Source organism: Ciconia boyciana, chromosome 6, assembly GCF_034638445.1.
Source record: "Ciconia boyciana chromosome 6, ASM3463844v1, whole genome shotgun sequence".
NCBI classification, from domain to species: Eukaryota; Metazoa; Chordata; class Aves; order Ciconiiformes; family Ciconiidae; genus Ciconia; species Ciconia boyciana.
Genome location: NC_132939.1, coordinates 53,893,074 through 53,908,440, shown reverse-complemented (window position 1 = coordinate 53,908,440; position 15,367 = coordinate 53,893,074). Strand labels below are relative to the sequence as shown.

At 41.5% G+C, this 15,367-nt stretch overlaps 1 protein-coding gene across 1 annotated transcript in view; it reads right to left on the bottom strand.

Annotated features, from left to right (window-relative positions):
* The window catches only part of SLC24A4 (solute carrier family 24 member 4), a 96,790-nt gene extending 81,973 nt beyond the window's left edge, over window positions 1-14,817 (bottom strand). Inside the window, exons 1-2 of the mRNA XM_072864900.1 lie at window positions 14,661-14,817; window positions 12,078-12,188 (exon numbers count right to left, since the gene is read on the bottom strand). Of these exons, the coding sequence (XP_072721001.1) occupies window positions 12,078-12,188; window positions 14,661-14,817 (268 nt within the window). The remainder of the gene's footprint in view (window positions 1-12,077; window positions 12,189-14,660) is intronic.
* Window positions 14,818-15,367: the final 550 nt, after the last annotated feature.

The following is a 15,367-nucleotide window of genomic DNA, read 5'->3' as shown; positions in this document are numbered from 1 at the left end:
ACAAACCACAGTTGGGCCCCTGTCAAAAAGTATCTGGCAGAAGTGCAATCTCTCCTCCTCAGAGCCACACAGCCGTGCTCAACTCTAAGAGTCCAGTCTGGGGTCAGCAATGTGGTAGGACCAAAATATTTGGAATCAGTTACTGGACAGAAGGGAAGAATTTTAGTTGTGAAGATGATCATTTTATTCATTAAGAAGCATATATTATATGCATCACTATTCCCATCCCATCTGCAATCTCATCCCAGAAGAAGAGTAATACTAGTGGCATGTGTATAGCAGTCAACCCTGCAGGGGCTGGAATGGGGGAGAAAACATCAAATTTTGAAAGTGTCCAACAAAACCAAAAGATTCTGCAAATAATTTCATGCATTACATCAAATCTGACCAATTTCAAAAGCCACTGAGCTTATAGAAACATAGTACTTGCTAAGAACCTGAAGTGCTTGTATGACCACAGCAACTGTCATTTTTTCAATGTAACATCTCTCTTACATGTGCAAATTGGTCTTGTACCTGTATCTATGGATACAAACTGGTGAAACAGTTACTAAGTAAAGAGAATTTCACAAATAGTTATTTAGCAGTGACTTCTTTTTTAGTCAGGCTGCATTTTTTTTCTTTAAAGCAAATTTGAATCCAGAGTGCAAAATGGATATAAGTGCAAAATGGATATCGTGATTGTTTCACAAACAGTTATAAATACTCCTTTCAACGTAAGCAATTTGTGCTAGTTTTGCTACCTCCAACACTACATGAAAAGTAATATTATTTCTACTGTCAAAACCCCATAACACGTTAGTACATCAAACTCGGAGTTGGGTGGGACCAGACTCTGTGCTATACAGAAGATAACATTGAACCAAGTCGACTAATTTCCCTTTACCAGTCTGTTGTCTTGCAGAGAAAGCAGCCCAGCTCCAACCTTTAATTACTTAAGTAGTACTCACTAAACTTAGTTGCCCTGAATATCCACAGATTAAAGCAGTTCTGAAGATGATCCCAGACAGTCTTTCCAAGTAAGAACTCTCCCATCAGGTGCTGTTACTAATCAATCCTGGACAACCAAATAACTATAGTAAACCCATACAGAATAAAAACCCATAATGGATTAACTTCAAATCTGAAGTACTTGTTCCAAAACAAGTCGCAGTCAAAAGTCACTTACGGCCAAGACAAAGCCTCCTCACCCCCCCCCCCAATCAAATAAAAAAAGCCCCATATGTTCAAAAACCTTTGAGTCAGGCACAAGCACAGGTTTGCTCACACATGAAAAAATAGTGCTGAACTCTTTCTTTCCTTTTTCAGCCTGCAAGCAATAAGACGTGCTCATTTTATTCCTGGTATGGCAAAGGAGTGTTGGTATTTTATACAGTCCCTCTCACACACTGGTCCCAAAAAAACATTCCCCAGTGGTAGAACCATCACCACAGTAGAGACCTGCATCTTCCCTAGTCACAATTTTTCATCTCCATTTCCTGTGAACAGCAGCTGGCCCACAGACGGGCCAGCCACACATCTCCTCACCCCCTTGTGGGAGCCATTGAAAAGACCTATATGTTCCAAGGTTCCTCCATAGGTCCTTCTCCCTCTAAAGTGGAGGAGAAGGAGAAACGATAATTGCTCTCTAATGTAGCGTTCAGCTACCTGGTATAACTGGCTGGGAAGTGGTAACCACTTTACTTCCTAGAGGCAAGCTGGATACTTCACTTGACAACCTTTAGGTATCACCGCAAATCAAAAACATTCAGCATACTGAAGCAGTTCTGGGCATATCCTTGCCCCATTTATACTAGTAACTAGTCTTGGTGCCCCATGTTAGGCTTTGTAAAAACATACAGCGGGGGAAAACACATCTCTATTGTGAAAAGTTACATTTCTAATGAAAAAAGCACAATAAAAGAATCGAGTCATTATGAGCTGATCAGGAAGGAGAGCAGAGAGGTGATGGTGGTAGCAGCAACAGCTACAGGCTCAATGCACTTCGTATGGCTACAATTTATGATTAAGGGGGGAAAAAATGCAGCTTAGCTACTGACCCTCTCTGCAGACTTTGGGCAAGTCTCTCTGACTTTTTCAATCTTTTTCCTTTTCCTTGTCCATTTCCATTAGGCGCTCTTAGGGACTGCCACTGCATCTCACAACAAGGACAGACAACCCTATAGCTCTATAGGGACCGTCCTCTTCTCCCTCCACCCTCAACTAGCAAAGCCCCTGTGCATAACTGAAACAGAACTAATTAATATGCTAGCTTTGACTTCTTCCCTGTCTAGCCAATCCCGGCTGGCTGATCTCCTGAGAGCACCAAGATAGTCATGGCTCATGAAGTGAGATTCAAAAAGGAGAGAATTATAATATTCCACATAGTTTCTTTCACATACTAATCTGCAAGGGGCTACATAACAATAAAAAGAAAAGGCAAATGGACACTGGCAACTCATCTCAAAGTTTCAGTGCAGGTAAAGGAAGCAGACAAAGGCTACCAGCAACAGGGAAGGGGAAGGCTGGTGAAAGGCTTAAGAAAGTAAGAAAAAGCCTTACAATTTTAGGCAACAGTAGCCAAAGAACCTGTGGAGGGATTTAAAGAAGCGTGACATGATCAGGCAAAGAATGCAACCTTTACAAAGGTATGAAAAGTATTTAAAGAGAGAAGATTCTCACCAAATAACTAAACCAGAAACAGCATCTTGCCATCCAGCAACAAATCTGTAGGGCAGAGCCTCAGCTGCTGTAAAATGTTATGGCTGTAATGACATAGTGGAGTTAAGGTAGTGTAAGCCAGCATGGATATGCTCCCAGAAGCCCTAAAGAACAAATGCCTCTCTCTGAGAGTCTATGTTTTGGGATAGGAACTCACAAAATTCAAAGCACATGCCGATTCACAGTAAATGAAAAAAATAAAAAAATAAAATCTATTTTCCCCATTTCAGTCTCTTTGGGAATGGTAAAGTTAAAATGGATTAAATTTATGTTTAGAAGCTCAAAGTTTAAATGTTTCCCACCATCTGTGAATATTTACATCTTGCTATTCAAAGGTTTAAATACCTCTGTGCAATAGATCCAGTCATATTACCCTCAACCCACTGAACAAGTGAGCGCATCATATGCAGGGGAAAAATAATTTATCAGGCTTTGGCAGTCTCTGAGAATAGTCCAACAAGCAAGTATGTATGGAAACTGAACAGGCAGAGTCTAAATTATCTTCTTGCTTGCAGGGAGGCACGCTGGCCACTGTTCCCCACTACGGGTAGAGAATATCACTCTCTCAAGATCGTTAATGCAGCACCTGTCATTAACATGAAACCATTAATTTAATGTTGCAAAAAAGGAAACAATTGAACGAGCACATATACATGTAGCCTGCGTTCTACCTGAAGCATCTGCTCTGCTGTACTTCAACTTATCAGTAGAGTCCCAGCAGGAATGAATTTGACTCAGTTTCTAAGGCTATTACATTTTCTACTATAATGTCTTCAATGTCTGTCAACTTTAAAGAATAAAAGGAAACCATCACTCTTTATTGCCTGAAGGTCTTGCCTTCCTGTAGAACCAGACTGATGCCAGTTTAATTGCGAGCAGGTTCATGGAATATTTTCAGCCTGCTTGGTGGATAACCATGTCTATTCTGTAAAAAGTCATTGGCATTAATGAATACAGTAATAGATATGTATAATAAAATTTTGTAACTTCTGAAAAAATAATTCAATTATGAGGGTTCTTATCAGAAGTATCAGCAGAACAAAGTTTAAAATTAATTTACTGTAATGAAATTGCACACTGTGCCTAAGTGTATTTTTAAATCAGTCATTCTGACCCTCAAAACAAACTCTGAGATTCAGAGACACAGAATTGAGGCTCAGGAGGGTCTGGTTTTGGTGAAGCTTTCTAAATTGCCTTATATCTAGACAGTGTCATTAGTACAAGCTCTGAAAATGTTCTTCGTTGATACCCAATCCATGCTAAAAAAACAACAAAACTAAAAAATAAATAAAAAAATTGATGCTTCCAGTTTTATGTGCCAAACACAAGGCTAAAAGGTAGCCCTTTTGTAACTTAAGCCCTTTTTAGAGACTCCCTTTGCTTTTCATTCTAGATTCCTTGCCCAACCAAAACTAAACCTCTCACCGCATTTTGATTTTTCATACCTCTTTTATCACTTTCTCTGCTTACTACTTCCCAGGGCCTGCCTCCTTGCCCTGCTATTCCTAGGATTTTCCCATGGTGCATTATCCAAATTCAGCCTCCCTCCACTCATGTCTTTGTGTCCCATTCACCTATCCTTCAAATCCAGGCGCCACGACTGGATAATCTCAGTCTTTCTACCACCCAATTCCAAACCCCAACTTTCTCTATCCCTCTTGCAGCTTCTGGTGACCATTTTCTACCTCCAGGTGCTTTCATAATCTATTTCCCTGCAGCCCAGTTCTGTGCTTGTCCAGTTTTGCCTGAATCCTCACATTGGTGATCCAAGTTATGGACTGATGAGACACTGAGAGCACAGAGATGAAGTAATGAATGCAGAGTTTTAACATCTATCAAACAATCCAGTACCTCATAAAGACTCTGTCCTAGGCTGACCCCAAGAGTATGGATTAATGCTCACAGACTGATTTACAATGCTTTTTCAACCCGCTTCCTACAACAGTAAAGTGAGGTGTGGTAACAATTGTGCATGATACAAAGCAAGACAGCAGCATTTTCTGTCTCAAACGCAGTACATGGCGACATGTCGCAGACAATAAGGTAAAAAGCAAGGAGTGAAAATGAAATTGCCATGGATAAGGATGGGTAAATTTAAACACGGCTTTTATGCCAACAGCACAATTTTCTGAGTGGAAAATGGAACAGATTTCCACACAAAAAGGTCTATCTGCATGGTCATACTAGTGAAGAACAGATCTAAATACACACGCATTACCCCACATTGAGGGTGAGACAGTCAGCAATACCATGGAGATCTGCATGCCCAAGTCTCATTAACTTTTATTTTGAAATCCCCAATTCAAGATTTCAAATATGTCCTGAGTGAAATGTAATTCATTTGGTTTCCATACCAGATCACAAGAAAACTCAGGTTGGATGGAACCTCAGGAGGTCATATTAGTCAAAACTTCTGTTCAAACATTATCTTTGCAGGAGCCTAGATCAGGACTGAGGTATTTGGATTTGATTCTTTGTTCTACCACGTATTTCCTCTTTGACCTCTGGTCACTAATTTACACAGCTGCCGTCTGCCTGAGTTGTCTGCAGTCACACACAAAGAGATGTTGCACTATTACTACATTAACATTTGAGAAATGCTTAGGTAATGTGGTTTGAAATATAGGCAATCAGACATCTAAATATTAGAGCTGGGCTAATACAGGAAACTTTAGATCTTAGTCTACCACTCCAGAGCATTTAATCTGGGTGTTTTTTTCCATTTAAAGAATGGAAAGGCCTGTGTACACAGATGTTAAATTTGGTTCTGAAGTTGCTACATTTTAGAAATTCTGATTTTTGTTTCAAGCCTGCTTCTGGGTTTCAGAGCAAAGACTTAGCTTGTAAAAGTCCTTATCCACAGTGTGCTTCAACTGGACCAAAACCAACTGTAAATAAATCTGAGTCATGTGAAATAAAGATTCTATCAAGTAACATTTTTATTAGGTTTAAGAATGTACAGTAATATATTAAACAGTATTTCTTTTTGTTTCATTTGCCCTTGTTTACTACATCTCTAAATGGCATTTTAGTCAGATACATTTACTGTGTGCTAAACTACTTCCTGCAAACTTGGCACCTAGACCTGGGGAAATGGATAAATTACCCTGGAGTTCGTTTTCTGTTCTCAGCTCTCCAGGGGATGCTGCTGGCAGGTTGAGCGAAAGCACAGAGAGATGTTTGTCTCATTTCTTTCTACTATTTTGGATTCCAGTATTAATACACTGCTAGAAAATGAATAGCTCAGAGAGAAGGTTGGTTATTTTTTAAATTTTAGCTTCAAACAAAGCACATTTCCTAAACTGGTTCACAAAAAAACAAAAAAAACACTTTTCCCAATTAACTTCAATGACATCTACCTGCCAACCCTTTTAACACCCACATCAATAAGCTAGGCAAAGAGCATCTGAAGTTCAACCTAAATCTAGGTGTGAATTCTGATTAGGAGACCTTGAGAACCACACAAGAAAAACTTGCCATTAAACGTTTGTCATTTGTCCTCAACTAGTGCACTAAAAGTGGTTTTAAATTGTCACACATCTATCTCCCCCTGGAAACAAAAACCATCCAAGTGAGATCACAATCAATAAAGTTTACCACTCAGCATCTACAGGGACAAGAGTGAGTGCAGAGACACCGGGGGGGGGGGGGGGGGGGGGAACGGGACGGGACACAACAACAACCCAAAACAAATAAAACCCCACAACCATATGACAAGTGGCCACAGAAATAAGCTACATGCTAGCTGGTTAGTAAGTCTTTCCACTATGTAAGTATGTGCATCTGTGCATATATACACACACACACTTGCTGTACACTGCACCTATGTGTTATGTGAATAGCATATGCATAAAGCAAGTAAGAAATTTTTTCTTAAACCTTTCCTCATTTTCATTTCCTTTTAGACCAAAGCAAGAATAGGATATTTAAGGCTGGTAAATTTCCTGGTCTTTGAGGGCATAAGACACTGGAGTAAAGAAACATTTTAAATCAAAATGTATGCATTATCAATACATCTATCATACACAGTTGCACATTTTTTATGCATCAAGGCAGAGAGCAAGTCTGACTAAAGGCTAGTGGGGAAAAACCTCAATGAGACCATGGTCTTTCTGTGCTAGGTACTGTACAATGCATAGTAAGAGAACCTGCATGTCATGCTGAGCTCACCAATTTAGACTGTTCATGAAACAAATGGTTACGGTGAAATTATTAATACCACCTCCCTAAAAGTTGGGGTCTAACGCATTTATCCCTGCTACAAAATGGAATTTTGATCTAGGGAAGATCATGAGCACACTGTTTAAAAGACAGACACATTATCACATTGTTCAAAGAGAAGTTACATCAGCACAAAATGACATATTCCACCAGAAACAAAAGTATGTTTAGATCAGCATTTATTACACAAAGTTTATGATCTTATATATTAAGGTGTCTATAAGGATTAAGAAAAAAAAGGATACATCAATTCAGCATATTAAGAATGATGCATTTAACGAAACACTGTGTTTGTTAAATAAAATTGATGGAAATCGATGCTTCCTATAGTGTCTTTACTACAAACATAAGAGAAATAGCTTTTTCTATCCTTTTGGAAAATTACTTTGAAGAGTCAGTCCTGTCTTCTCTAGTCAGTGAGAACACCATCATCGATTTTTGTAGAAAAAGTAACAGGCTCTTGTACTCTCTATGGTATGTTAACAAAACTGTGTAAGACTTCTGTAGTTTCTCTACAATGCATCACATCCTACATGAGTCCCCAAGGTTATAACTAACTGTAAAATATACACAGACTTAATGACTTTTGATCCTGACTCAGAACTCAGTTATACACATGCTGCTGGGAAATACACTTTATTTCACTGTAGAGGACTGATTCTTTCTCTCTCACTGCAAGAACAGAAAGCATTGCTACAATGTGCCTTTTAATTCTAAAGTAAAAAGGCAGCATGGCTCAGAAAGAAATGCTAACCCCTGCCTTTCCCCCAACCCACAATTCATCTTTACCCACTGATAACAATGGGAGGAGCACATTTGAAACAAATCCCCAGCTATTTAAAAATCAATGTAGCTCATGAACTGTCCACAGCTGACAAACCGCTGGACAGAAAACCCCACAGATGCTTTCAATTTCAAGGCAGCTCTCTGACTAGTGTCAGAAGACTAACGGAGATATATTCCAATACATTTCTAATTCACAGCAAGTAGTTTAAATATTCTCTGTACTGTATACAGGGATTACTTGAAATATATTCGCAAGAGAAAGGAGTCCGGATCAGTTGCTTTAATAGCCTAACACAACCCAGTGGAGTCACATGGTTAGAAACATCGCACCACCCAGTCACCCCAGTTTGTAACAGCTCTGGAAACGTTACTCAGAGTTCTGGAGGACATGGAGTCATGGGAACATTTTGAAACAAGAGGCGAGCCATTGGAGCAGAGAAGCTATAAATCAGACTTGCTGGGCAGATGGCACTGCAAGCTAGCAAGCTGATGGCAGATGGAAGTGAGAGCTTGGATAAGGCAAAAAAATTGGTTGCAAACGAATGAGATCTGTTAAGATGATAGAGACAACTATTCTCCCTTTCTGATCACTCTGCTTTAAGTGAGGGTCAGATCAACCCCTCCTCCCACAGAATTTTACCCAGGAAAAGTTTTCAGAGCCATAAAGAAAAGGTAGTTTGGTTTCCCTCAGAGGGATACCCACAGCAGCCATCCAGAGAGTTACTCAATATGAAATAAGCATAAGATTAATAATTAAAAAATCCCAGGCTCTCACAAATGTTTTGACGTCCAGAGCCTTCTACAAACAATCTATAAGCCCTCCAGTCTGGCTCCAGGACAATATAAAGACTTGTATCTTTTCATGGCAGAGGAGCTTCCAACAAAGGGGAAGTTTCAAGCCAGGAGGATCTTTAATGGAAAAATGCTACACAGTATGTTAACTTTGGTGAGGATTTGGTCTAAGTCCAGACTAGAACTGAGGTAGGCTTGGTGCTTACAAATGCTCCGCCTCCTTCCTGCAGCTGACCTACAGTTCCTTTGCTGCTGTTATGGGATAGATAGTATCTATAACTCTTTATGACTGCAGAATAGTTACTATCAGAAAAAACGTGTAGCACCTCTTAAGATTTTAATGAATATCAGTCCCTCTAACCTCCAAATGTTAGAAAAACCTTTCTCCTCTAGTTTTATATATATATATATATATATGTATATATACACACATATACATTTTCCTTTCCTTCGTCAGAGCCTCAGGGTTCTTTTTTAAAGCAGCATTGCTAAGACTTCAAAGTTTTTTCTGTTCTGATACAATGGCCCCAGAAGCATTAATAATGTTTCCAGAAGAACACTATACAAAATGATCTACTTCAGTAAATGAGACAATCTCAGACAGCGTAGGCTATGTGAGCTTCTAGCAGATAGCGGCTTCCACAAGCTTCTAACATTACTTCTAGAAGCTTATGGAGTTTTTCCTCACAAGATATATTACCAAGGGTGAGCCTTTCTTACCACTGTCACGAACTGCAAGGATCTCATGGTCTTATAAACTTCTATAGCTGCAATTTCTGACAACTGGGGATTTTTTTTTTATTTGCATGTAAGCAAGAAAAGGAGGTGAAGTAGTAAATAAATTAACTTTGTTGAAAGCCTTTAGGAAAAGGGAAGTAAAGCTACAGACTTGTGTGGGAAGCTAATAAAGAGGGAGCACAGCAATAGCACTGCAGTGACACAAAGGATTAACAGGCTCTCAGCAAGAACTTGCATTTCTCAAGGTATTATGAAGTTCTTGTATCCTAAACACAAATAGAAAAACATTCACATAACATAAGAAAACTGCTGTATATCATATACACACTGATGCATTTGTAGGGCCCCTAGTGCTTAAGGCAGATACAGAAATGACATAGGTAAGAACAAGTACTTCTCATAAAGGAGCATACAGAGAACACTGTATTCGTACAACATATATACATACTGTCTGTTTTTAAGATTAAAAAAAAAGGACGAGAAATAAATTTCACCCATTTAAAGTGTTTGACAGCACATTCCTGAGATTTTCATTACATTGGGATAAGTGCACAACTGAAAGCTTGCATATTCCAACTGAAAATCCACACTGTCTCACCAATTTTCTAAGCAATCTTGATCAAGTCTCTTCGTCTTTCCTGGGACTACTTTCTCCAGATGTAGTCATGGGGTTACAGAAGCTACACTCCCGTGGAGATGAGCTATGCTACTTGCTCCTTTCTGATAGGTTTTAGGTCATTGTACCTTCTTCTCATTAGAGGGCAAATCTCAATCTCTGGCTACCAGATGGGGGGGGGTGGTGGGGCGGGGGGGGCGACACAAACCAGAGCAATAATAATCGTGGGTTCTTACAGACCCATTCCTGTCCAACAAACATCAATTTCAGATATTTTCAGATGCTCCCTTTATTTGCAGCTATCTTACATCTAGCCACTCTTGCAGCATATAAATCCTCCCTTCAGCTGCAGAAGATACACAGAGATAAGCTGCACATAACTGCAGAATAACAGGAAGTGACTAAAAAATGCTACAATTGTAATCCTGTGACATATTTGATCTGTAAATCTGTGTTCTAGTAGAAGAAACACCTTTAAAAAGAAAGGCTAATTCTATCACTGTAACTAGAAATCATGAATTTAATGCAAGTCTCATGATATTTTTCTTAAAACCTCAGCATCCTGAGGCATATTTGGGCCTCTCTTCTGGCCAGCTCTTGTGGTTACACAGAAAAGTGCACCTCAACAACCTGAATTTCAGAAAGCACATCAAAATCACATGACTGTATTTATTTATTCCAATTGTCCTTAAACTAATCTTACCGTTTTAGAGGAATGGAGGGAGCTGAGCTATTTGTTCTAAACATCTGGAGAAGTCCACACTGCTCCTGGTATTCCAATTTACATATGTTTTCCCTTGGCAGTTTTATCATATCATTGTAAAAAATTCTCATTCATACTACATGGAAATCCCCATCAAGAACATTGATAGGCATCTTTCTGATCCAGCTTCTACAATTTTGTGGCTTTTGTTGGCTTGGCTCCAAGTGTGCTGCCAACTATGTGTTCAGACATGATCACATTGATGCATCCACATATGTGGAGAAAAATGAAAGAGGAGTGGGAAAGAATAGTATTTTCTGACTATCGTCAAGAATAATGACACGTTTCCAAAAGGTCATTTCTGTCTTCTTTCTTGTCTGTGAACAACTTTGACAGACAAATCAACAGCATCATAAAGTTACAGGTACAGACAACAGCAAACTAACCTACAAAATTCTTAACAGAAGTGCAGAGAAGCTCTTGGACATCAAGATGATACAGTTAAAGCTTTTGGACCCACATACTTTGCGCAATGTTCTTCTGCTCCTCTCTCAGAAGTGCATAAGCACAGTAGTGATCCTCAATCCAACAGGTGCCTCAGCATTACAACAAACATGTAACTGAGGGGGGGAGTACTGCTCCAAACTCTTCTAGTGCCTAGGGCTGACAGTATCCCAGAACTCATGCTGTCACTGTTTGCAAGAAGGCACAGACTCTGCTGTCATCAAAGAGTTGATCAAAGAGTCATATTTAAAAAAAAAAAAAAAGAATCTGAACTTTAAATTAATTTGGCTAGTGCCATTGGCAAAATGTCTCGTCTCCCACACACTGTAAACCACAGAGAGGCAAGGAGAGAGAGAAAGGAAATACACACTGGAAAGACAGATGGGAAGATGAAAGCATTGTGGACTAACACTGATATTAAAATGCGTCATCTATCCCTGCCCTCAATCAATTATTATCGCCTGGCCAGGCTAGATATCCTGAAGTAAAATGGATTCCAGGGTTTCCATATTACTTACCTCATCATCCCTCTCCACACAATATAAATTCCTACTCTGAATACATAGTTTATCATTAAACTAGCAAAGCATGATTAAATGTATAATGGTAATGAACACAAATTACTGTGCTTGTATGGTGTCTCAAACACTGCATGTTTAGCTATCCATAGTTTCAGGAAGAGTACACCTCTCTCATTACCAGTACAATATACACAGCATCAGCTAGGTAGGAATAATCACCAAAAGAAACAAAATCAGAGAAATCAAACTGTCAGCACAAGTCTCGCAATGACCCCAAAACATTCGTATGTCTATCAAAGGTAAAAGTTAACGTTCAGATAAAATCATGGCATTATATAGCACAATAAACCTTATTGCTACATGGAACAGTCCTGCTTTTTCTTTTAAGTTTGACACTTTTATGTTTACCCTAACATATCACCGCAGCTTGCCCATGACAGCACTACGCGATACATCTCAAGAGTTGATAAGACATCATAAAGTTTTCCCATCTTACCTGGCTCTGTACAGTTCTTTTCTTCATGTGTCCCATTAGGTGATGCCATCAACCTTCTATTCCTCCATATTTCTGACAAAATGCGTCTATCTGCAATAGTTGATTCTCGGCCTATATTAAATAGAAAGAGGTTATGCCCACTGTTGCTAATTTTTTCCTGCATCATCTTAACTGGACTATATGCCCCCACTAGCAAGGAGTATGGACAGACCATCGGTATGCGAACGCAGCAAAATCAAGGTGTGACTGGAGCACATGCCAACATACATATGCTAGGTGCTCTTAGCTACAAGGGGTGAAACTAGCTACAAATGTGCAGTATCTGAGCTGTTAGCATGTTCTGGCTATCAGAATACCTGGCTGTGACCTGCAAGGGGAAAATATTCTGCAGCAAGCAAATGCTGAAGCCTGCACCTGTGAAACTCAACACTTAGAAGTTCCTATGGATGAAAACAGCCCAGCTATGCTGACATGAGCAACAATCACACTTCCATTTAGTCATCTACACTTGCACATATTACATTACTGATTTCTCAAAAAATAAAAATTCATATGGACACGTTACAGTTACATTTTGGTTTATTCTGAGTCTAGGGGCTGATCTTTTCAGTGCTGGGTATACTTGATAATATCAGTCCTTGCATAACTTGTCAAAGAAAATGGAAAATAACTGCACTGTGAATGCCCACAAGTCTTAAGAAAAACAAACTTCTTTAGAAGTCAATGGAGCTTTTGCCTAAACTCGCAGAAGCATTCTCAATGGAACTTGCTGAATAGAATACAGAAGGAGCACTTGTGATAATGCAGGATATGCAATTACAATAATCAAAGGAAGAATAGAACCGCTTAATTAAATCACTCCCCTCTCAGCCTTATCCATTTAAAATGAACATATTACAATAACAAAAATTCTTCCACAGCTGATTTTAGCATTTATATTCAGTCATCATGTAATACTTGTGCTTTGTTACAGTGACTCTTGCAAAAAAATCTAGCTTGGAAGTTAGTTTGGATAGAGTATTTGCTAAAATAGTCTGATGCCACAATTATAAGAAACATAGAGAACAGATGGTCAGTGTTTATGGATACAATATACTGTAAATTAGCCAGCTGAAAAAAAAACTACCTGATGCAGCATACCATCAAAAATTAGGTTATGAGGGATTTAGTTGATAACCCAGGAGATTAAAAACTTTCATTAGTCATGACATTTTTCATGTAAACCTAAAAAAGTTTTGGAAAACTGTTATCTGCAACACCCCCTCCCCCCCTCAAACTATGTAAACATAATCATACCCCAATTACTTGCTTTCACAAACCAGTAAGTTTATGAAAAGAAATCGCTGGTGCAAGAAAAAATAATAATAATAAAAAAAGGCACAGGCATGACAAATGGTTCTAAGTAAAGAAAGTAACAGTGTACTCTAAAACCACAATTTAAAAAAGTTGAAAGTTCCAAGATAAGCAATATGCTAATATGGTCTAAGACACTGAATTCTTATATAGATGGCTTGTTGCCATCCTAGATATCTCTCAAACAACCCAAGCAATAATTTGAGCGCAAGAGCATTAGAAAGTATGACAAGTTCCACCAGATTTTTCTTCCCTAAAGCACACATTTTAACTTCAGCTTTAATTTAGCAGATGACCCATCCTAATTCTGCTGAAATCTGATTTTCTGATATTAAATGTGGATGTAGGATCTGGGCTTAGCTTGATTTTGTTCTTAAATCCTCAAAGACTGTTGGCAGTCCTACCTAGAGACCCATGTGCTGTCCCAGCAACCTCAGACTTTGTATCTGAGGGATGCAAAGCATATTGCAGGAAGAGGGCCTGAAGCTTCACACTTACAGCCCAAACTGTGCTAGCAGGAGGGAAAAAAATACCTGAATGGGAATGATGTAGTTAATTATAAATGCATCAGTTTACCAACATGGCACTTGCACAAAGGATGGAACAGACTCTCTCTATAAAACATAAGATAAGCACTGTTCCTTGCCTGAAATACAGAATTTTCTGTCAAATCCACACTGTAATGGGGGGGGAAGGTGTGGAGGGAACAGATGGAGAAAACAAGCAGTTGTAGCTGACGGAGGTTTACAACCTAAGGATAAAAATGAAAGGTGGCCCGAAGTTGCAGAGGGGACCACAAGCGGCTGGAGAGGATTCAGCTCTAATGCAGTGGCAGGGGGGAAACTACTTCAGGGCCGTTCCAAGGCACGCAGCTGCCCTGTGACTCCCCTTCCATTCCCCACCTGAAGCCCTCCGAGAAGCGCGGCGGGCCGTCGCCAGGGCGGGCTCGGTGCTGGGAAGCCCTTGGCCACCAGGCGCCGGCGACGCCGCTGCCTCCTCTCCCCGGGGCTGCGGCCACGCACCTGCCCGGCGCGGGGGTTTCTCCTGAGGAACCCGCCCTGTTCCCCCGCCTCGCCCGCCCGCTGGGGTATTTCCACTGAGAAACTCAAAACGGGAACAGCCGCGGACGCTTGACCCCAGCCAACCCCTGGCTGTCCCCGGAGCGGTAGTCCCCGGGCCGCTCCGGCCGCCCTCCTGGGGTCCGCCGGTCCCGCCGCCCCAGCCACTCACCCAGTCTGGAGAGCAGGTTGGACATGAACCAGACGAAGAAGAGGATGGCGCAGATGAAGCCCAGCTGCTGCAGCACCATCTCCCGCCTCTTGCGAACTTTCCTCAGCATAAGCAGCATGGTCTTCGGGGGGGCGAGCGGCGTCTCGTCCAGCTCCATCGGAGCAAGCGCGGGCGCCGAGGGGGCGGCCAGCAGGTTGGTCGGAAAGCGGGGATCACTCCCGGCGGCTTCCCGCAGACGGCTCCATGTCGGGCGGGCTGCAGCGCGGAGAGAAGCCGATGCCCAACGCCTCAGGTCGGCAGCGGCGAAGCAGAGAGGCAGGCGGGGGCGCGGGGAAGACGGCGGCGGCAGACCGAAGAGGGGGGAGGGCGAGCCGTCGCTCTCAGGGGCCGGGCTGAGCCCCGCGCCCCACACGCACCATGGCCGGCGGCGGAGGAAGCGGCGCCGCGGCGCCCCGCGCTCCTCTGGCAGCAGCCGCCCCACAGTGTGCCGCGGGCTGCGAGTCAGCACCGAGGGACGGCGGCATCCATGCGGCTCCCTGCCCGCCCCGGCCAAGTTTAAAGTTTATCCCTTTCCTCCCTCCCTCCCGCCGCCGCCGCCGCCGCCGCCGGCCGTTGGCGGCAGGTGGGCGTAACAGACGCCGCCGCCGCGGGAGTAGCTGGCCCCCAGGCTCTCAGCGCGGCACCGAGCGGCCACTCAGCCCCGGCGG